Below are 23,260 nucleotides of genomic sequence, written 5' to 3'. Positions count from 1 at the left end.
CTACATCTTTTAACCATCTTCAAAATTTAGTTATCTCTTTGGCACAGATGAACCTAGCACATAGCATATCAAAATACAGAAAACAGGAAAGGAGAAAGTTGACCAAAGTTTTGTCAGGTACCAAGCTTACTCAAATTTTACTGGGGTAAAAACGACATGGTGACAATGGTAAACATCATAATTGCTAAACATCAGCATTTTGAAATAGTAATTGCGAGCATGTTGACATTTGTGTTTACCTAAAAGCACCATCCTAAGCCTCACAGATACACACATTCTTCCACTCTTCCCGCTGACATTTGCTTGATCAATAGAGGGAACCGTATATGTGTCTTTCCTGGTTGTTTCTTGGGAAAAAGGGGATTTTCCGTTCATTGTTCACACTTCTACCACAAGTCTGGGGTTTCACAGTGGCAACCCTCCAAGCTCATTTCCATAAGCTCCAGGATATTCTAAATCTACTCTACACTTGGGCTGGAGTTCATTTATTTAAACATTTTATTCTGGTCCAGCATGGTCCAAATCCCATTCTCTTCAGTTCAAGTCCCATTATTTAGTTAGTTTAGTTTACTTTTTTTTTTTTTTTCCAGTGGACCATCCTTTTCGGTCCAATTTCAACTGGTCCACTTCAGTCAGACTCATCTGGGTACCATAACATCATCATTTCACAATTTTCTAGATTGATCCAACCTGAAACACTTAAACGACCCAATCAGTCATTTCTCTCCAGCCCGCCCACCTGTCTGACCTGGAGTTTTGTGTGTGTGTGTGTGTGTGTGTGTGTGTGTGTGTGTTGAAGAGACCTTCAAAGCTGTTTGATGGTAATGAGAATTCATTTTGTGGGTGTTCAAGCTGCCTACCAGCTAAAAGAATTAGCATCAGAATCAGCATCAGCCACACAGAGGGCACTGATCTGAATTAAAGCTCTTTGAATTATTGATTTCCACCTGCTGGAATCACATCCCGTCTCCTTTGTATCTCTCCGTCATCATGCCATCACCTCTCTCTATTTTTGCTCCATGCCTTGTAAAACTAGCGTGTAAATTGTAGTGTCATTTCCTGTCTGTCTGTTTTGATTGTGTATATGTACAAAAGTAAGGTTTTCAGTTTCGTGTGCATATTTGTGTTTATTCTTCGGTGGCTCTGTGTGTTGGTTAAGCTGCGTGTGTGTGCAAATGTTTAAAGCAAACCTCTTTTAGTGTTATTAATATTAATTAATGTGTGCTGTCAAGGAGGCAAAGAAACAATTCATTGCCCACATTTATTGTATTAAGTGCTTCATGATTTATTAATGCCCATGTTTAAGGTTAGAGAAAAGACGGGGAAGGGAAAATAAGAGAAGGGCAAACTGTAAATTGATTCCTCCCACAAAGACAAAAGTCTATTAAAGTAATTTGTGAGCTCATTCAAATGTGGATTCTTTGGCCTTTTAGTTTTTGTTCATTAGATGGTGAAACTGGTGAAATCTCTGAAGTATCATTTGGATCATGAATGTTTAATTATCCTTTATCTGATTAGATGGATACCAAGTTTTTGCTATATTTCTCATTTTATCGTACAATCCACAGGCTTTGCATTCTGAACATTGATACTGTTATAGACCCCAATAGATACTATTTATATTTCCAAAAAGAATCCAACATAAATAGACAAAATTTTACTAAAAAGTCCACTCCTTAAGTCCTTGTAGACAGGACAACAAAAGACGATATATGGTTGCACATACTCCCTCAGATGACCTCAGTCTCACTCACTGTCACTTCTTGTTTCCGTGTTTCTCATCTGTATGCGTTACATGTCCGTGTTATCTGTTTTTTTTTTCTGCCTCTGTCTATCTGTCAAGCTGAAGGAGTCCACTCTTGCTCCCTGTTTAATGTCCTTTCTTTGTACAATGCGCAGCCTCCCGTCTTTCTGTCTCTCACGCACCATCTGTGTCTGTTGGTGTCTCTGTCTCTCTTAACTATCTCTCGCAGCAGTTGGTTTCCTGCCTCATCCTCCACCCCACCCTCCATTATAGGAGCTGGCGTGTCACTGCATATCTATATTATGACACCTTGAAGAAATATGTCTGTATATGTGTTTGTGTATGTGTGTGTGTGTGTGTGTGTGTGTGTGTGTGTGTGTGTGTGTGTGTGTGTGTGTGTACATGTGCAACCATGTTCCATTTAATCGAGGCTCCCCGTTGGCACATAGGACAAATTGATCAGTTGGTTTGCCAGCTGTCCTGGCAGATCTCTCCTTCTGTCTCTCTATTTCTCTAACCACCCCCTCTCCCTTTTCTCTCCCCGACGCTCTCACTTCCAGTTTAACTTCTATACCTTGGCAATGAAAAGCCAAAGGGATGAAAAAAAAAAGCATGTCCTCTAATGACTGGAGTGGTCTTCCTCACAAGCATCTTCTTTTCCTCCCGCTGTTGGATGTATTTTAGAGATCCCACATTCTCCCATTGGCAGATGGCTGTTGGCCCATTTTGACTGATGTGACCTTTCCTGGCGTTGGCTGTTGGCGTGCCTTCGAATGATGCCTTGCTGTGGAGAATGATGGGCCAGCTCCTTTTGTTATCTGAGCTGCACATATTGTCTTGATACACCCCTATCATTAGACACACATTTCCAAGGTGGGCTGGCGAAATGTGCATCCACGCTGAATTGAAGAGATAAGTCGGGATTGTAGCCAGCAACGAACATGGCTAGCCTGCTTTTAAGCATGATAGGTAGAAAATGCGAAGCCCATTTCTGTTCTCATAGATCTATGCATAATTTTGCCTTGATTCGGGTGCTATTCACGCTTGATGTCCTTGGCGTGGCGGGGGAAGGATAGCAGCAGCACGGTCAGGAACAAAGAGAGTCTACTCCAGAGCCGCTTGACAGGGCGTGTGTGTGTTTCTGTTATGTCCCCATGCTTGGCTGTGCTGTGAGCTGAAAGCGAGAGGCTTTTCTCTGTGTAATGACAGATATTAGAAAGTCGATTACAAGGTTCTTACAGCCTCACAACTCACATGTACGCACAGGCGCAAAACGCACTCGCATGCACACTCACTCTGGTCTGAGCCCGGAGGGGCTGGCGAGGCCCGCTAATCGATGTGTGATGGCAGGCCTTTTGTGCGTGCGTGTGTGTGTGTTTTGTCAGAGTGGCTGAGTAAAAGAGGTGGGATAACAGAGGCCCACTTCGTTATTGTGCTTGTGTCTTGATGAATGTCCACGAGCCAGAAGCGTTTTAGGACAGCATCTTTTGTGTGTGTCTTTGCACCTGCTGTGTGTGCCTCAACTTGCCTCCCACACAGACCTGTCGTCTCCTCTCTGCCTAATTGACTGTATTCTAGTGTGACACAGTGCCAGAGGTAGGAAAGATGCTCCAGCGATCCTCTACATGAAACTCCACTTGCTGTTTAGCTTGGTGCCATAAATCATAAAGCTCTTACTCTAAATTTTATCACATAATTGTAATGATGACATAGCTGAGGGTCTACAGGACAGAGGGGCTTCACACACTGTGCATATTGTATGGATGTAAGAAAATGTTGATACACCTGAGTATTGCAATAATATGTTTTGTGGTACTGTACCAAAATCCGTGATATCATGATACACAAAGATGGCAGGGATTCATTTTGTGTGGTGTTTAAACCCTGATGGCAGTTTTGGTATATATCTTCAAGACAACAATGCTATTTACACTTGGGATGTAAATAATCAATGTGGATATTTACACCTACATGGCAGAGACAAACCATGACAGTTTCCTAAACCTAACCAAAGTGTAACTGAAAAGTGGTAATAATATTGAAGGGCTTAAAGCTAACTCTGACTTCTAATTTCACTCTAAATTCAAATCCTAGTCATTCATCGTTTATTTTAAATTCCTGCACTTATCCCATCCATCCACCACAGCCTCTAATTCACAGCAAATTTGTCGTTCTTTATAGCTGAACTAAGAGATGAAATGGCTGTCTATTCTCACCTGGAAGCAAATTAGGGATGCTAATGATTAATCATGACTTGATTAATCGCTACTAAGAATTTAACTGATTATAAATTGAAAATTAATCAATAGTCTATAACTGGCAGTATTTGCACCTCATCTGACATTATTTTGTCTTGTGGAGCAATTTGTTGAATAAGGAAACTTAAAATGAGAAAAAAAAGAGAAAAACCAAGAAAATGAGCAAAAAAACTCTGAATAATTTATTTGACTTAGGTTGCTATGTTGGTAGTGTTAGCCACTCAGTCAGCACAACCTTGAATAAATCTTCTTGATTACTTTAATTATCTGTCTCGACTTCATTAAACAGTCCTCTCCACTGGTTTTTGGTAAGTGTCCAATAGTGAGATTGCTCCCTGAGGTGTCCTCAAACAGGAAAATGATGGATGGTTGTGGAAGTCTTTAACTCTGCAATGTCTTTTATTTTCTTGTATCGGGGCATGTATTTATCCAATAAGTCCAGGTATGTCTCCATCTATCATCTAGCCTTTCCTTCTAGCCGCTCAAACCTGTGGTGTTTTATGCATGGAGAAGGAAGCCTGTTGGAGGTTATGTGCTTCTAATTGGAGGTGGGAGAGAAATTTAAACTAAGGGGATTAAGACAAGAGGGGCAGATGAGAGACAGACAAGGAGGAGGAGAAAGGCAGAGCAAGAGCAGAAAACAAAAGATAAGAAGAATATGAAAAGGATAGTATTTGCAGAGAGCAGAGGAGAGAGAGGAAAAGAGAGGGAGGGCATACCAGAGTTGCTAAAGCAGACCGGCTGTTTAGAAATCAGTCTCAGAAGAGCGGAGACCGGAGCGGAGCATCGAGCGGTAGCCAGCTCCCTGATTTCACACCCATTATCACCTGCTACAAAGGCACGGCAAGTGGAAAATGAAACTGCATAGAGGGAGAGTGTAAAATAACCTGTTTTATTCTCTGTGTGTTTACGCGCCGCCCGTTGTCACACATGCATTGATAAGCTTCTGTTACATGGTGTGTAGTCTTGTGTGCTGCACATGTAAGGTCATGGGTGCTTATCGCCCTCGCCCACATTCTCACCTTTCGTCGTCTTCTGTTTTGTAATTGGCTGTCACAGACTGTAGAGGGAGATATTGGAAGAAAAGTGTTTAATAATGCAGTCCAATCTAAATTTATTTATAGAGTACATTTAAAAACAAACACAGTTGACCAAAGTGCTTTAGAAGCAAATACAGCAAAAACCATAAGCAAGCATTTATTTAGCACATTTGATTGAAGGTGGAGAGAGAGAGAAAGTTGCAGCCACAAGAACAGATGCATAAAAATACTGAAGTTAAAACCAACTGGGATACAAAATATAGTAAATAAAGACATGAGAATTAAATGTTAACATAACATAACATAGGGTAACATGAAATAAAGGGAGGCCCAGCTGACACCAACAAAAAGTGCATTATAGTAGTCAAGTCTGATCATGATAAAAGCAGGTAAAACCTGTTCAGAACCACTAAAAGATAAAAAGGACTTGACTTTAGTTCATCTAGGGTCAAGTCCTTCCAGCCTCAACTGGAAAAAGCTAGTTTCCTGCTTGCCAGGTTAAAAATCGCTATCCATTATTATGCCTGAATTTTGGTTTCAGGGTACATAGGTCCATGTATCGGCTCAAATATCAGCACTTTAGTTTTGTTCTCATTAAAATTTAAAACGTTTAAGGCCATTCAAGGTTGGATATCCTTTATACAATCCAGCAGGGGTTTTAGAGAGTTTCCATCTCTCTGGTCCAACGGCAGATAAATCTGACTGTCATCTGGGTAACAGTGGAATGAGAGGTTGTATTTTCTGAGAATGGATCCGAGGGGAAGCATAAAAAGAGAAAAGCGAACCCCGAGGAACTTAACATGGGAGAGGAGCTGAGGAGGAAACCACTCCAACACAGTACCTTTAATGCCCACACAGCGCTCCACATGAGAGACGAGAATCTCGTGGTCAGCTGTGTCAAACGCAGCTGCAAGATCTAAAAGCATAAGAATGAAGGAATTACAGAGTCGGCAGCTAATAAAAGATTGATAAAAACTTTTTAGAGTGCAGGTTCAGTGCTGTGGAGGGCTTGTACAATCTCTAAAATACCATGTGTGTTTAAAGATGATTGCAATTGTATTTGTACAGCTTTTTCTAGGATTCTCAAAAGAAACTGCAGTTTTGAAATTGCTCTAAAATTGGAGAGGATTGGGTGTCCAGGTTGGGTTTAAAATTTGCTTGTACAACACCCAAAGTCTTGATTAACTATTTTTCTGATATTTTGCCCAGTGGTCATGACGTTAAAAAGGTGAAGGGTGACAACATCTGTTGCTGAAAGTTTCATATTTCCTTTAAAAGGGTACGCAAGGGAGAAATAAAGTAGGGAATTTGAAAAACAACAACTTTTGGGGGTTTTGCAGTTGTGTGCCTGCACATTGCCTCAGCTTGTTTTCGTTTGCCTTAGCTGGTTCAATCCAGCAGCAGCCTTTGATGCCATTTGCCAAGGCCACTGATCACACGTAATGTGAGAATTGTGTTTGTCAGATGGATTAAGCCAAAGTCTCCTCTACTTTTCTCCCTTAATCATATCTTTTATCTCGTCTGTACTTCCCTGTGGATTCACTTGCTTTTCTTTTTTTTTCCCTCCATTCATTCTTAATTTTCTCTCCCATGAATTAAAAAGGAGATTAGTGGTTTTTCCGTAGACTTTAAAATGCTGCTCTTGCTCTGCTTAGTGTAATACTGAAGTTTCAGTGCTGCAGTGATTATAAAATGGCTTTAAATTATTTTTAAAAGAGCTGAAGAACTTTTATTACCCTCTTTGTAGGAATAGCTCATGCTTTTAAATTTCTTACATAACAGTGTGATTTGTGTTCATCCCCTCTGCAGAAATCTCTTCAAAATACAGCTCTCAATGGGATTCCTCTTGTTCAGCTAAAGGAAAGCAGGAATTATTGGACGTGTCTAAACGTACTGTATTTTTGTGTGTCCTTTTCCAGCGTGCCCCCCTGGCTCTTACAAGATGTCCTCCAGGCAGCAGGAGTGTTTTCCATGCCCGGCCAACAGTGTCGCAGAGGAGGAGGGATCAGTGGTGTGTGTGTGTGAGGAGGACCACTTCAGAACCCCCCTGGACACACCCTCAGCACCATGCACAAGTAAGAAGATTATATATGTTTATATTTGTGTGTGTGTGTCCACTCAAACTGTCCTTTTTCCTTCACTAGTGACTCTCACTAAATCGCTCTTGTTTCATCTTGACTTTTATGCATTAAAGGAGCAATATGTAGCAATCACATGACCAAAAATGAGTACAAATCATGAGTTGGAGCCATATATTGTTTATTAAATAGGCTGAAATCCGATTGAATATATAATCTATGGTTGAAGCAAGTTGTTACCCCCCCAGTAACAAGTGACGAAAGAGATAAGCCTGTTTCCTGAAAACAGAAGCCCACTGCTCTGAAAATACACAGGAGTTCAGTGACTGCTTGTCTTACTGCCTGCCAAACTCCATTAACAAATTGGTCAATTTAACCATTACAAACATCTGCGCCTTCAAAAAGATTATTAATGATTTCTTAACGACTCCTAAACAGACATTTACTCATTCGGCGAACATTCGGCATTAATTTGAACTCTAATTTATGTGAAGCGGGCAAATAATAACTCAAGTTACGGGCCTAAAGAGGAATTTCAAACAACGACACTGCAGCTGTAGCGTTCTTCAACTTAGCGTGTTTCCTTAATGTCTAATGACATATCATGGTCATTTTCTGGTTTTTAGTAAATATATTTTATATTTCTCCTTTAAGTGAGTAGTTTGATGTTTGTAAGCCAATCATTACCACACCCACACATTCAGCCTTTCATATGTCTGTGCATGCCGTTTGCCTCTTTATTCTCAAAGACCACTTTGTCCCTGTGGTTTAACCCGTCCTTCACCCTGCATCCTTTCATCCACCTCCCCCCTTTTCATCTCATCACCTCGTCGTCTGACCTGCACCCACCTCTCTTCCAGTTTCTGTCCCACCATCCATCCTCATTCTCCCGTCTCCAGCTCCTCCTCATCATCATGCCATTTCCATGTCTCATCTCCCACACCCTTCACCTCTCCTTCACCTCATTACCCCTCCTCTGCTATTGCATTTCTGTCATGTAGAAAAATACACCCAAATACATGTTTCCTTTAATCATCATCAGATTATTGACCAGGGACAAGTCCGTCCCAAACTAAAGCCAGGATATATGTTTTGAGCTGCTCGACTGAAAAAGTTATGATGAGATTTTACTGAATGTGTACGCTCTAACAAGTGTCACTTTTTCTTTCTGGTTTTCTGCTTCCCCTTGATAGCATCAATAAACATAGAACATTTGCTGTCTTGTTTGGAGATTTATTTTGACAGTTTTAGATGTCATACATTTTACGGATATCAGATAAATCCAGTCCTTGTCTGACCAAATTTGTAGAGTTGATCCTCCATGGAGAAAACACAAAATCCTCATGACCATGCATGCTATTTTAAGTTTAAGTGTCAGGCAGCCTTTTCGACAGGAAAATACCATAATATAAGCCAAATAATGAAACCAACCAAACTTCATTGAAAAAAAACAGAAATTTTACCAGGGGTTACTGATCTACCGCTGCCTCGATTGGTTAGTTATGTTATGTTATGTTATGCTCTGTGTTTTAAAAGGTTAGTTCAGATTCAGTTGTCAAACAATAACACAGTTAAACTAACTGATCGAGGCAGTGGTAGACCAGCAACCCTTGTGTCCTGCGAGGTAAAAATGCAGTTTTTGCCACAATTGGGGGGCTTTTAAGAGAGCGCTGTTTGGCTGTCCCCCTTCAGAAAAATCTGTCTGATGGCAAGTTAAAGCGTTAAAATTATTATACACATAGTTCACACCTAAAATATATATTAGTTGTGGATAAATACCACTTCAGAAAATCCTCCAGCTGTCCCCTCAAGGTGGACTGCCTTCCCACCCGACCTGTGATTACACCATTTCTATTTCATCTACCAGTATACACACATTATGTATCCATCCACTGCAGCCATTTTCTCTGCCTCTTAACCTTTATCCCTCTATCATCATCCATCCTTCATGCCTCCTCCTTGCATTAGGTCCACATTATGTCCTGTTTTCGTCCAAAAAGCCCATCACCCCGTTCTCTCCATCTTTTTGCTTAACCTTGTACATTCTCCCCATATTCCTCCACCGTTTCTCCTGACATTACAGATCCATTTTCTGCTATACATCCATTACCCCCCTCCCTTTCACCAGGCCACCCCATCTTTTTCTACCCCCCCCCCGGCCTTTTCTTTTTGACCCCTGAACACACATTTCCCTCCATTCTCTCCGTCTGTCCTCTTAAGTCGGCCACTCATCACTCTTCTTTGTACCTACTGCCTCTTCACATTTCCCTTTCTCTTCATCCTTTCATCTGTGCGTGTTATCACCCCATCCTTCTTCCCTCTGTCAAACTGAAGTCTCATCCCTCTATCCTCGAGCGACAAACTCCATAATCTCATCCCCACTGTCCGCGCATTGTCCGTTCATCCCTCACCTCTTACCTTTTCTCACCCCGTCTCATATGCTGAAGACCACTCTCCTCCAATAAAGATGCACTACAAGGCCAATAAGACAAAGACCGTACAGGGTAGCCTTATTGATTCCTGCATGGAGAGCGGCCTATTGATATAGGCTCACTTAGTAATTAGATGGAGGAATAATGGGCTCTATATCGCAGGAGTACTCAAGGCAGTAAAACCTTCAGGTCACCAGGTCTGTGCGTGTTTGTATACATACACACTCACTTGTGTGTGTATATATATATGTGTGTAAGTGTGTGGTCATACTAGCTTTTATGCTAACTGTGATGGAGGGATGTAATTACAATATTGATCGCTGAGCTCTCTGATCCCTGCGTGATAACATTTATAGCAGCCTAATGACCACATTAATTATACTATTGATTCGGTAATTATGATCATCCCCAGATTCGGCTAATCCACCGCATGGCACGGATGGAGAAAGAAAGCGAAAAGCTGATGAGTCAAGAATTATAAGAGCAAAGGAAAAAAGGGAGATTTTGCCAGATCAAAGAGGTTTGATATGCACACCTTATTATCTCAGCAATTAAAGAATAATACCAGTGTAATTTTATTCTCTTCCCTTTGCCATTAATGCCTGTGAAGAATCTAAACCCTAATGTGTTTACCACAGTTAGAAGCCGCTGCTGTCTCTTTGAAATAAAAGACTTTTCATTGTTTGAAGTTTTTGAAAAAGTGAAAGAACACACGGCTACATTATTTCAAATGAGATTCATTTTGTAACACTTCCAGACATGATTAATTACCACTGTTAATGATTTACAAATTATTTACAAATTTCCCATTTCAGCACACTGTTAAACATCTTGTGGTTGCAGTGAGGAGGCAAAGTAAAACTTTGGAAGCAGTGAAAGTGAAATGTTTCTTTGTATTCAGTTTTGGCAGGGTGGAACTGCTGCTGACAGGACTGCAGTGGCAACGACTGTGGCATAATAACTATAATAAAAAAGATATCTTAAAGTAATGCATAATGTTTGCCAATATATGGCTCTGCAAATGGATTTTGAAAACGATGGGAACCTCCTTCCAGGAGGACGGATGCAATTGCAGCATAACAGTTTTATGTTCTGATGCAGGGAAAGTCTTAAATGCAAACTTTTCAAAGACTTTAATGGCAATAGTGTAAACTAATACTCATCAAGTATGTTTAAATTCTAATACTAGCCAAGTGTGAAAGTAGTTCAAAGAGGAATGTCTTTTTTTTTTACAGGGCAACATACAATTAGACTTTGGTAGCAACAGCGAACAGTCCCTGTACAAAAAAAAAAGATGTGCCAGACTCAAAATACAGTCTCTATAGCTGACTCAGGTTGAGAGTAGAACTAATAATACCTAATATGTAAAGCTAGATAATGTGGTTAGCAAGCGTTAGCCAGCCAGCATAGCTACCTATTGCTTTGTTTCTACTAAACAGATGATAATATACTGGCCAGGTCTCCTTGAAAGCTTAAACAGTTTCTCTTGACTTAATTCAGCTGACCCCTTCTTGAACTTTATTTTAGCTGAAGGCCTACAGGAAAGACACACAGCGTGCGGAAACACTGCAAAGTGCCCCCCGAAGCGTCGCCCGCTCCCATTTGGTGCCCGTGTTAATCAACTGGGCCAGACACACAGAGCTGCAGTGATAGGTTTGGTGTCTGCTCTGGTTTTTCTGTGCTCCACAAACCAATCTGGGAAGAAACAGCTTGATAATCTACTATAAGTGAAATAGTTATTTGGATAGAGGGTGAAAGAGGGCAAAAGACGGAAAGGCAGGAGCAAGAGAGTTGGCGAGGTCAAGTTTAAGTACGAGGCGTTTAGAATAAAAGATGAGAAGAAGAGTAAAAATGGGAATTTCAAGAGAGTGCCAGACTGAGAAAGCATGAAAGTAGAGAGTTGTGACTAAAAGGCCCAGCTGTGTCTACATCAAATGTGAGTGTGTGTGTGTGTGTGTCTGTGTGTGTGTGTGTGTGTGTGTGTGTGTGTGTGTGTGTGTGTCTGTGTGTGTATATGTTGCTGTGTATATGTGTTCACACTCTGAATGCTCTCTGGGCTTATGTAAGTCTGTGCTCCACGTGTGTCTGGGAGCGGGACGCAGCTGTGGTGTGGTGTGTGATGTGTTTGACAGCACGCACAGAGCAGCACACCTTCACTTATTCATTGCACAGCACATGCACACACATACAGGGACACATATAAAATTCATGACCTTTAATGGACCTAAGCTCTATTTAGCCTCGGTGTGCAAGGACCTGCAGGCACAGGTCAGTCAGGACACTGACTCAGTGTTGAGCTGCAGTCCTTGAGCTTGACATTTTACGGCAATTTAAATACTGGACTGTATATGTTATTTTTAGCACTTTTGTCACATGTGTTGGTTGGTTTAAAAAGACTTGAGGTTATAAATTACATGAAAGCACAGCGCATCAGACAGTGGATGATGTAATTTTACAAAAAATGTCATTGACTTTGACAACTCAAGTACAAACCCTAATTCCATAAAAGCTGGGATGTTCAGATCTATTCAGTTTAATACATATATTCAGTTTATGTTCTACACAGCGTCCAGACTTTTTTGGAATTGGGGTTTGTACAGTCCAGGGATACATGTGCCATGTCCCACCACAAATTTTGCTAGCTTTATTGTAGGCAGCTCAGACTCTTGTGATGCTTCTGGCATATCACAACTCTCATTTCAAATCAAATGTGAGGAGTTAAAAGCTTCTCCATGGCAACTCATCTTTATTTACTGACGGTAAGTGGAAGATTTGTTCCACGCAGCTCTGTTGACATCAGCACATAATGGAGTAACTTGTAATCCATGTTCGTGCGTGTGTATATTCAGACAAAAAGCAATGTCATTCTCAAAAAAGTCATGAATTTGAAAGATTAAGTAATTTTTTTCAACAAAACACACAGCTACTGCTTTTAGCCCTGGTTTTACTACCAAGTGCTTTCATGTCTGTCTGCATCATCAATAATCCCTCCTCCAATTCAATCCAATAAAATGTTTTTCTCTGACTCCCACTGCCACAACATAATGATGCCGCCGCAATATACTAGTGTAACACAGCAACAGCTCCACATTTTCAATAGCTCACGACCATTACGGTCAAGTGGTCATCATCAAACCAATTTCTTTGCACCAAATCCTGGATCAAACAGGATTATCATTCAGTAGCATGATGTGCAAGTTGAGCTCATGCACTCACACCATAATCACCAATGCACTTAGTCCATCAGTCATGCGAAAAATGTCAAGCATCAGCAACATGATGTTTGATCAGTGTGTGCAGGTAATATGTTACAGTTAAACATATTATTGTTTTTATTGATCCAGGTGAGGTTGTACACAAACCGTTTTAACAGAAATCCCCCAGCTTCACACTTAACAGCTACAGAGATTACAGTTGGTGGACACAAGGATTTAGTCTGTCAGGATGTTTTGTGGGAGAAGAGAATGCTTCTGCTAAATTCACTCACGTGTGTATAATACTCTGTTGTGCATGAACAAGCCAAAAGAGCACTGACTGTTCGTTGGCTGTGCTCATGTTTTTGGTGAAGAGTGAAATGTCCAGATCAGTTTGCAAATAACAACCATGGACCTGAGCGCCATTAACTCTCTCTGCAATTTTCCACGCTCACATCGCAGTTGATAAAAAAAAAAAGAGTGTGATGCAGCAAAGAGCAAGAGTGCAAATAAGAACAGAAGTGTCGATGTGATACAAAAACTTTTCTTTGTTCATTAAGCCTACTTTTAAAGACATATTAGTGTTGCTAAGTGTGCTTGTCTCCCAAGAAACGTCTCCTTATTTGGCTGCAGTATAATAAACTGTGGTGAAAATGCCATGGGTCACCATTCTCTGCTGCACCTAGGTGCTGTCTCTCCCTTCTCGTCTCCTTCATGCATTAGTTTCTGTGGCTGCTTTCGCGTTTAGTATGTTGGTGTTCAGGTTTGCTGCCTGCTGTGGTGATTAATCTGCTGGTAAAAGGAAGTCCTATTAGAAATTAAATTAAAAAAAAGGAGAAATGAATGTACAGAAATTATTTTTTGGAACTGTGAACTTCAAAATTTCAAAGTTCAAAATTCATTGTGAACCATGAAATGACCAATTTCATTTTAATCTCTGAACTGAAGTTTGAAGTGTGAACAAAGCTGATAACTGGCACGGCTTGATATCTCTGGGAATGTAGTGACAGGATTAGACAAAGAAGGATTTTACCTTTTGCATAACAAATGCAGAGGTGAGGATGTGTTTGATTACGTATTGATGTTTATAGAAGAGGGAATACATATTGTTCTAGTCCCATCTCTTACTGCTAAACTAATTGTTTTTTTAAAAGGAAGATTCTGCACTTTTATGTGGCTATCCAGTCAGTGTTGATGGTTAATGTAGTCACTTCAAGTAATAAATTATTCAGTGCATGCTGTATTGACCAAGATATGCAAGTTTCCTTCTCACAGAGCCATGCTGGGAACACCTACATCTACCAGGATGCAGGGTTCTGATGAGCATGTTATTACATTATTTTGTTGGTTTAAACATAGCATTTGGTGACAAAAATACTCTTGTATCACACCTAGCCTGTAGTTCTTCCTTAACACCAACTACATCACTGTGACAGCATGCAGGAAGAATGACAGATTTTGCAGCAGTTGAACTTTATTAGTCAATGTTGCAGGCACTGAAGAATTTATTGCTAATTACCTCATTACCCATCAATACTGGCCAAACATCTACAAGAAGAATGATGGATTTTCCCTTTAAAAATAAACCAAAATATAATTTTCTTACTCTTGTTTCTCCAGGGCCCCCCTCCCCACCTCGAGACTTGGTGTACACCCTGAAGCAGTCCACGCTGATCCTTGAGTGGGCCGCACCCTCCGACACGGGAGGCAGGGCGGATCTGACCTACAGCGTGGGGTGCCGGAGGTGTGTCGGGAGGCAGTGCGAGCCGTGCGGGGCGAGCGTCGGCTTTGTGCCTCAGCAGGTGGGCCTGACGGAGAGAACGGTGACTGTGGTCAATCTTCTTCCCAACACCAACTACACCTTTTCCGTAGAAGCCTTAAACGGAGTGTCAGAGCTGCTGCCCAACAAGAGGTTCTACACTCAGGTCAACGTGTCGACAAGCCTGCCTGGTGAGTCCCACGTTAATCCTTAAAAATAACCACACACACACACACACACACACACAGCACAGGTTCACACATGACAGCACTTTACATTTTAAATTACAGTACAAGTCTGCAGGTAACAAACAACTGCTGAGAGAGAATGAGGTCACACTGCTTTTCCAAAAAGAGGATGTAGCAAATGAGACAAAGAGATGCACTAGGACATCTCTGAAATACTTTGTGCATTTAGACTACATTACATGTCAGCTAAGGATGAATGTTTAATCAGCCTGCACTGCATGTGTGTCTCGATTTTAATATCTTGCAGTAAGCCACATTTTAAGTCCAAGACGATCTTGCTGACTTCACTGTTTTTGCAGCAGTTCTTATAAAAGTTAATATTTGTGCTACTTTGCCATAGATTGTGCTAATGTTTAAAGCCTCGCTATGGGGGAAAGACTGTCTTCACAACTACAGGATATAATCTTCTGTAATCGGTACAGTTCAATGTAACCTAAAATAAAGACTCAGACAATCTACAGTATGGCCTTCACTATGTATAAAAGCACTGCTGACTTATTAACAAAAACACATATTAGCAAATGTATCCCTACACCCTCAGTAACACTTTATTTGAAGACGTTTTCATGCAACGGTCATGACACCATCATAACCATGTAATGACCCCTGTCATGACGATAAAGGAGTCTTTATGAATGTTTCTGTATGTTGTCTTTAGGTGTCATTTGGTAAGTTGACATTGTTTGAGATGTCTTTGCCATGACAACTTGATAATAGCCAAAACAACATAACCTGACAGTGTCTTTCTTATTACAACTTGCCATTAACCAAGACAATAATGTCTTTGTTATAACAACTTGACATGAATCAAGCAAACAATGTGTGTGTGTTTTTTTTCCAACCTGACCATAAGAGAAATTACATAACCTGTCAGTGTCTTTCTTGTTACAACTTGACATTCATCAAGCCAACAATGTCCTTGTTATTTCAACTTGACTTTAACCAAGACAACATTGCTATGACAACTTGACGTTAAACAAAACAATGTTTTCCTTGATCTCAACTAAAGTGATACATTTTGGACTTAGCATAAAGATGACAGTAAGTGGGAAGACACTGTTGAGGGCTTTTATAACAGTGTTTGACAGTGTAATAAAACTTAACAGCATCTTTATGACAGGTCTTGTGAAAACCAACCACATAGGATGGTAAAAAGTAAGTGTTAAGTTTGATAATGTGGAGTTGCCATAACAAAGACTTTGACAGGCTGTGTTATCTTGGCTAATGTCCAGATGCCATAAGTAAGACAAAATAGCAGATTTCATTGTCTTGGTTAATTTCAAGTTGCCATAATAAAGACATCACAAATGATGTTAACTTGGAGTCAAAAAAAAAAAGACAAAATTTACCAAATGGAACAATGTTGATGACAGGTGTCATGACTTGCTTATGTCACTCTTATGCACAACACTTCAAATAAATTGTTACAGTATATGCAGATATAATAGCACCCTTGCAGGTGCTGTCTGTGTCTCTGTTCATAAATAGATTCATGTCCACCCTCAGACACACAGTGACCTTTGAATATACTTGTAATTTATGTAGATTCTCACCCTGCATACAGGAACATAAAGTACTGTGCACACATCCACAGAGACATTCAAATCAAATGTGCATTCTGCAGTGACTCTCATTTGTGTGTATGCTTAGAGCAACACCAGACCCCTTTCTCATACTGACAGTGTGCCCGTCACTGCAGACCGAGCAAAAAGTCTCGCCGGTGGAGGTGATCTCATTTTCATCAGCAGAAGTCTTCAGCAGGCCATTAGCCGGGGGCTTGAAAAAGCACTTTGCCAAGTAGCCCTGTCAACCAGCTCTGCAACGCCACTATTTGGAGGAGCTCAAGTGTGAAAAGACCACACACACACACACACACTCTAAATAATGCACAACAACTGGCTTGAACGCTGACAAACACAAACACACACATACATTTTCCCATCATACCTACTGTGCATATTTTTTTTGAAAAAGCTTGTTTACTCTGCTTGCAAATCCTTTATTTGCAAAAGCTTAAAGAACTATTATTGTGAAGCGTAATTAAGCAAATGTGGGATGAAGTGCAGGATGACTGAAAGGTGCTGCACAGGGAAGCAGGTGATGGAGAAACAATGAGAAAGTGAGAGTGTGTTTTTGCCACTAATTGGAAATTAGCTTAGAGAAATGTGCTGCATACTGAATGGAGAACTGTTAGTCATATGTGAGTGCTGAGATGGCAGCGGCACTCAGCATGGGTCTACAGTTGGTTTTGAGCAGGCTATAACACTTTGCTTATGGTAACAAAAGCACTCTCGCTTTATTGTTGAAGAAATATTAAAAACATGCTTCCAGTCTTTTAGCTCATGTGTCGAAAGTGGTGTTCATGACTGGGATTGTGTGTTTGCAAAGAAGGCTGGCATTAAGAAGATTGATGTTGAGAGTATTTATAATGGATGTATGTACTTCTCAGTGGCCCAGATTCTCGTGTTGGCCAACTGTAAATGTTATGTAAGTGTAACATCTGGACATGTGGACCACATAGGGTGAGTAAGAGGCTAAAGGACAGCTTTATATGTGTGCGCATGCACCAGAGCTCTACGTCTCTGTCGCTGTCCTGAGTTAAAGCCTGCAGTATTTTCCTAGAAAGGTCATTTCGCTTTGCATAGACAAAGCGAAATGTCCTTTTTATCCTAATATCCTTTAGTAACCTTTTTCAGTACTCCAACAATGGTATGTCTAAACTTTAAGTTGAATTGAGAAATATCTGGCAAGAAGTTGTTATAGCTAACCTTTTAGCAAACATTTGCCTCCTTGCGCATCCAGGAGGCTCAAAACATCATAGTCATCTTATTAAAGTTTAATTTTGGCCACTAAACAGATTAAATTCTGTGTTTATTGTCTATTTGACTCATGTTCAGTTCAAATCCTGAGATAAAATCTCTGCAGCTCTTTGTTTGTTGAATGCAAGTGTCTTCATCAGCCATGGTTAACTTGGAATCTCAGCCTTTTTTGTGCTTAGTAAATGGTGTACCGTCAGCTTGTCTTGGCTTATTCGGTGAAAACTTTTGCTTCAGCTTTTTTATGTGTAGTTGTTCCATTTATTGTACCATCTGGAGTCCGGTTTTGGGACACTTTTTACACACACACACACACACACACACACACACACACACACACACACACACACAGAGATAGTAGCCCGCAGCTTGGCCTCATGGACAAGCCATAGTCAATTCTGCACAGTCACAAAAAATCGGATACACAGATGTCTGCAAAGAGTCAATGCATACACACTCTGATGATGAAATGACATCACAGGGACCTTTGCAGATGTGGAAGTATAATTACACCTTTAGCGTGTGCTGAAATACAAAAATAATGAGCTAAAACGAGGTTAAATAAAGCTAAAAAAATAGAGCGTAGAGTTGCAGAGTAAAATGGAGTTCAGTGTTTTTTTTATCAAAAGTTTTACTTAATTTAATTTTGATTTGAGTGTGTACTTTCCATTTAAAGTTCCCCTCCAGACACATTTTAAAGTGTGTAAAAATTAGAGATTCAGTCAGAGATCTTTGACACTCAGACCAAGACTCTGATTAGGAGACTGTGTGCACCAAAATCTGCAATGAACAGACGTATCATAATGGTAAGTGTAGTTAACATCTTTGATTTTATAATGCTGTTTGTTTTCTTCTTACCTTGTAAGTTGATGTTGTTGACACAGGTGATGTTAACCTCTCACTGGAGGTTTCAGGTTTCTTTGTCTGTATTTGCATATTAAACAGTGATGGGCTTATATGAGGTACATTTGAATCTCAGATTTTTGGGAGGTGCACAGACATCACTTTGGTCAGTAGAGGAATTTGAAAATGCCTATTTAATGAGAAACTTTGCACCGATACAAGTCAGTACAGTCAGACATTTTAGGTGACATGAACATGAGAAAAACACATTTTTGTGTGGAGGGGGATTTTAAAAAAAATCTGAGCCACATGCTTTTTCTAGAATTTGTCTTTTCTAGTGATGCCAGACCCTTTTATCTGACATCAGTTGAAATCTCTGAAAGCATGGATGATGCTAACATGGCTAACAAACCACAGCTGTCCTCAGCTCCCTGAGGGGATTTAGCGAGCCAGAAACCCCAAGCTACAAGGTTAGGGACACTATATCAGAAAAGGACAAACCTGTGGTGATTATTTTTCCCGTCCCCAAGGTTCTTTCAACCTTTCTCCCTTTTATCTCCTCTTCCCTGTCCGTCTGTCTTGTCAGCAGTTGCCATGGCGTTGATTTGTGGTTATTATGGGGTATTAGGGTGTGAGTTGTCCCGCTAACCGTGTCATCCAGAGGGATTGGACAAGGGGTTAGGAGAGTGTGTTTGCAGGGGTTTGAGAAGACTTTCTGTGACAGGGAGGATTTAGACTGACATTTGGTGTGGGGTGTTTAATGCTGCCTGACTGTGTGTGTGTGTGTGTGTGTGTGTGTGTGTGTGTGTGTGTGTGTGTGTGTGTGTGTGTGTGTGAGAGAGAGAGAGAGAGAGAGAGAGAGAGAGAGAGAGAGAGAGAGAGAGAGAGAGCTTTGAAAATGGTATTTGATTTTGAAATGTGCTTTAGAATTACTCCCGTGTGCCTCGTCTTACCTTTCCTGCCTTCACCAGCCGAATGTCGGCTTTTGCTCAAAGACCTGTGGTTTCCACACATGACCAGCAGAGCGTAGTTCAGATCAAGAGCTAACCAACTGAAGATCACCTCAACACTCTTGGCTGCTCTCCTCGATACAGGGCTCTGCGTTAGGGTCAAGTGGGTTAGGGCTGTGTGCACATGCCTTTGTGTAAGAGGGCTGCAGTAGGATCAGGCGTGGGATATCTTCTGAGTGATGCTGGTGGAAAAAGTGGTGGAATGTAACTAAGTAGATTTACTCAACGTTGTACTTAAGTACAATGGCGATGCAGTTTGTGGATTCAGCTAGTGTTAGGAGTTGTTATAACTTAATGCATTCTTCACTTGGGGCTCTGTACTAGAAGATGGCCTTGTCGGGACAGTCCAAATGCATCAACAGCTTTCCGGAGTCACTCAAGTAAATACAACACAGAAACACTCATTTTTGTTGTTATTCCTTCTACATGCAGACGGTTGATCAGGCTGATCTGGACACTCAAAAGTTTTGTTTCCCCTCCTCCTTTGCACAAAATAGTCCCTCATGTAAATAAGCTGGGTACCAGCTCACACACTGACGTCAAAGCAAAGGAGACAATGGAGAGAGGAGACAATGGCGCACATTCTGATGTTATGAGCCAAAAACTCAACACTGAAAATGAAGTTCCTAAATATCTTCATAGCTATATTAGACATTGCACAGAATAAAATATGTTTTTAGAATTATGTATACATGTGGAAAGGCCTAACAGGGATAGACAACAACAACAACATAACAGTAGACAACTCAGACTAAATCCATAAGGACTCTGTGTGTCTCATGTTTGCTACAGGACACGTCCAACATATTTTCACTAGAAAACATGCTCAGGGGAGTGGTCAGGGTCTCTGTACACATAAGAAGGTGGCAATGGTCAGGAAATGCTGTGTATTTAAAAAAAAAAAAAAGCTTCTACCCAGACCTTAAACTCATGTCCGTACATGTGTGTGCACTTCCACACCGAGACTTTACACCATCAGAACTCACTGACCTTTATGAATACTGCAGCAGGGATTTGGAACAAAGCTAACACATATCAGCATACACACACACTCACACACACACTCTCACTTCTCTCTTGCCACCTCATCGTCTCTTTATTACTTTTAACATCCTCCTCCCCTCTCTATCCCAACCTCTTCTTTTTTTACCCTCTATTTCCTTCCTCATTTCCCCCACCTTATCCTTTCCTGCTCTCCCCATAAACTCACTATTCTTAGATGGTAATTTCTCTCCCTCCTCCTCCTCCTCCTCGTCCTCCTCCTGCCTCTCCATCCCTAACAACTCTCTCCGCTATCTTCTCTTTCTCCTGCCGCCTGTCTTGACATAATCACAGCTGCCCTCTTCCTCCTCACCTCTGTCTCTCTCGATCCTCTCCGCAACTCTTTCCCTGTCTTCTCTTACTGTACCATATTTGTTTTTCTGGGCACAGTAAGCTTGTTAGCAGCGGGTGGTATGGCTTAGCTGGCAGCTGAGGGCCAGGAAAGCCTGAGGATTTAAGGGTACGGTCTGAGACTGAAAAAGAAGGTGCTAAAGAGTTTTATATATTGTGGCCAAAAACCACAACACATTTACATGTATGCACTGGCTTGGAGAGTAACAAATTACATGTAACTGTATTTTATTACAGTTACAGAAAGATTACAGATACATTTAATCATTAGCAGGATTACAATTTACATACTTTTTAAAATAAAGGACTCTGTATTACTATGCGCAGCGCACATGCAACCATGGAAACCATGCCAACATGCCACCAATGAACAGATTTTAAAAAATATATTACACCTAGCAAAGTGAAACCTTACTTACATGTAAATTGAAATGTTACTGACATTGCACAGAGCTGACTTAGATGCTGTCTGGCTTTGTCTGTTATGTTGTTGCTGTTGTCATCACTACTGTATTGCATTGTGGGATATAATAACCAGTGTAGTGTCCACTGCCTGCATATTGTAAGATTTCCCCAGAAACAGTATTCACCTTAGATACTCCCTGTTGATATGTGCCTTGCATACTTCCTTGCATACTTCCTGTTGATTTCATTCTAAGAACATTAAGATTTCACATTATGTTTTAGCATACTAAATAGCTTGTTAGTGTGGAATTTCGGATGCTGCCAACCACTAATATTTGTTACACAGACCAACTGCTAATGTTAGCTACACAGAAATCCAGTTAGCTATCTAACCTCTCAATTCTTTTACTACTGACTGTTGGAAAATGTCTTGGGACTGTACGTGGTGACGCTGCTGACGAGGATGGTGTGTGGGTAAAAAACAAAACAAAACCTGAATAAGTTTATGACAGTTGAATTTACATGAAATTTGAGTGTGAATAGCTACTTAACAAAGTACATTGAAATGGACATATTTAACCACTATTAATCTAAAAGTGTATTTGGGCAAAAGGAAGGAAGGAATATTTGGACAAACAATTAATAAAACTTACATTACTTAAATATTGTGAATAGTATTTCTATCTAGCTATTCTGTTCTAATACATTTTTTAAGTAACCCTCCCAACCCTGTGTATGCATATAATAAGATTTTCTTTATTTAATGGATGAAAAGCAGCATTTTTAATCTGTTGACTGATTAAAACCCTCCATTGAAACCAAATTGAATTCTTTAAAAGCGTCCCCTCAAACTGGATTCCTGCACATGCACAGTGGAGGAGTGGATTTCTCCCAGACAGATGGGGTTTTATCAGAAGTCTCCAGGCTACCGAGGGGAAAGGGGGAGTTTTGCATGGTGTGTCAAGGATGGATGGATGGATAAAAGGGAAGAGGAGAGAGGGGGGGATAGAAACATGACTTGGGTTGCGTGAGGAGATGGGGCATGGGGCTGGGTAAATGGGGGATCAGTTTTGCCCAGGGCTCATGGGGCCCCTTATCCAGCTGTGGATTAGGGATTCATATATGTGTGTGTGTGTGTGTGTGTGTGTGTGTGTGTGTGTGTGTGTGTGTGTGTGTGTGTGTGTGGGTGTCTGCTCTACATGCACCAGGCCATACACTCATTTTCGTGCGTGCACTGTACCATGCTTGCATGCCATACGCTCTTTGCATTGCTTCACGCTTGATTTGTGTATATGCAAGACAGGATGCAATAATGACATCTTGCCTCAGCATTGTTCGGCGTATGTGTGTGTTTTGTGCGTGCGTGTGTGATCAAAACACACTTGGGTTGAATGTCTTGGCCCCCAGTGGTATATCTAAAGCGCTTTAGCTGAGGCAGGGAAGAAGAGAAGGGATGCAGGAGGGCTGTAGAGACGGGGTGGAGGTGCGGGTCAGGGAGGAGGAAGGATTGGCATTTCAATATCCTGAGAGGATTACTGGCCAGGCTTTAGATGGCTGGTCCCCGCGGAGTTACATGGGCCTGAGAGATGGACGTATAAAGGGAGGAGAGAAGAGAGGGATGAATATAGAAGTGGAGGGACGGGGCGAGGTGAACGGTGCAGCATTGTGAGCAGGATGCCTTCTGGGTGCAGAGGAAAGGAGGCATGGGGTGAGGAGCAAAAGCGAGAATACATGTACTTCTTCACAAATGGTGTGCATACTGTAGAAACTTTCTTGCCTGAACTATCTGCAGCTATCTGCTGCTTTAAACAACTATCCGTGAATGGCGCATAAGGAGTGCATTTACAAGTTATTGTGCGGGGATAAAAGTCAGGAGATGAGAGGAGGACAGTAAGGTCTAGAGATGAAAAGAAGGAATAGAAGAGGAACATAAAGAGTCAAAGACGACTGGGAGCAAGCGAGGAAAAGTGAGACGAGCAGTTCAGGATATGCAGCGCGGTGTAAGAATAGGAAAAGAAAATTGTGAAGTTGAAGGAAGCAG

General features: G+C 41.0%; 1 protein-coding gene across 2 annotated transcripts in view; it reads left to right on the top strand.

The window, feature by feature from the left end:
- epha10 (EPH receptor A10) overlaps positions 1 to 23,260 on the top strand; it is a 219,900-nt gene that overhangs the window by 126,565 nt on the left and 70,075 nt on the right. For both annotated transcript variants that reach the window (XM_084739711.1, XM_084739710.1), the window contains exons 4-5: positions 6,962 to 7,117; positions 14,367 to 14,696. In XM_084739711.1, coding sequence (XP_084595837.1) covers positions 6,962 to 7,117; positions 14,367 to 14,696 — 486 coding nt within the window. The remainder of the gene's footprint in view (positions 1 to 6,961; positions 7,118 to 14,366; positions 14,697 to 23,260) is intronic.

Source organism: Lutjanus erythropterus, chromosome 16 (assembly GCF_056507025.1).
Source record: "Lutjanus erythropterus isolate fLutEry1 chromosome 16, fLutEry1.hap2, whole genome shotgun sequence".
In the NCBI taxonomy this organism is placed as follows: Eukaryota; Metazoa; Chordata; class Actinopteri; order Lutjaniformes; family Lutjanidae; genus Lutjanus; species Lutjanus erythropterus.
The sequence above is the reverse complement of the archived record's forward strand: the minus strand, read 5'-3'. Positions and strand labels throughout refer to the sequence as shown.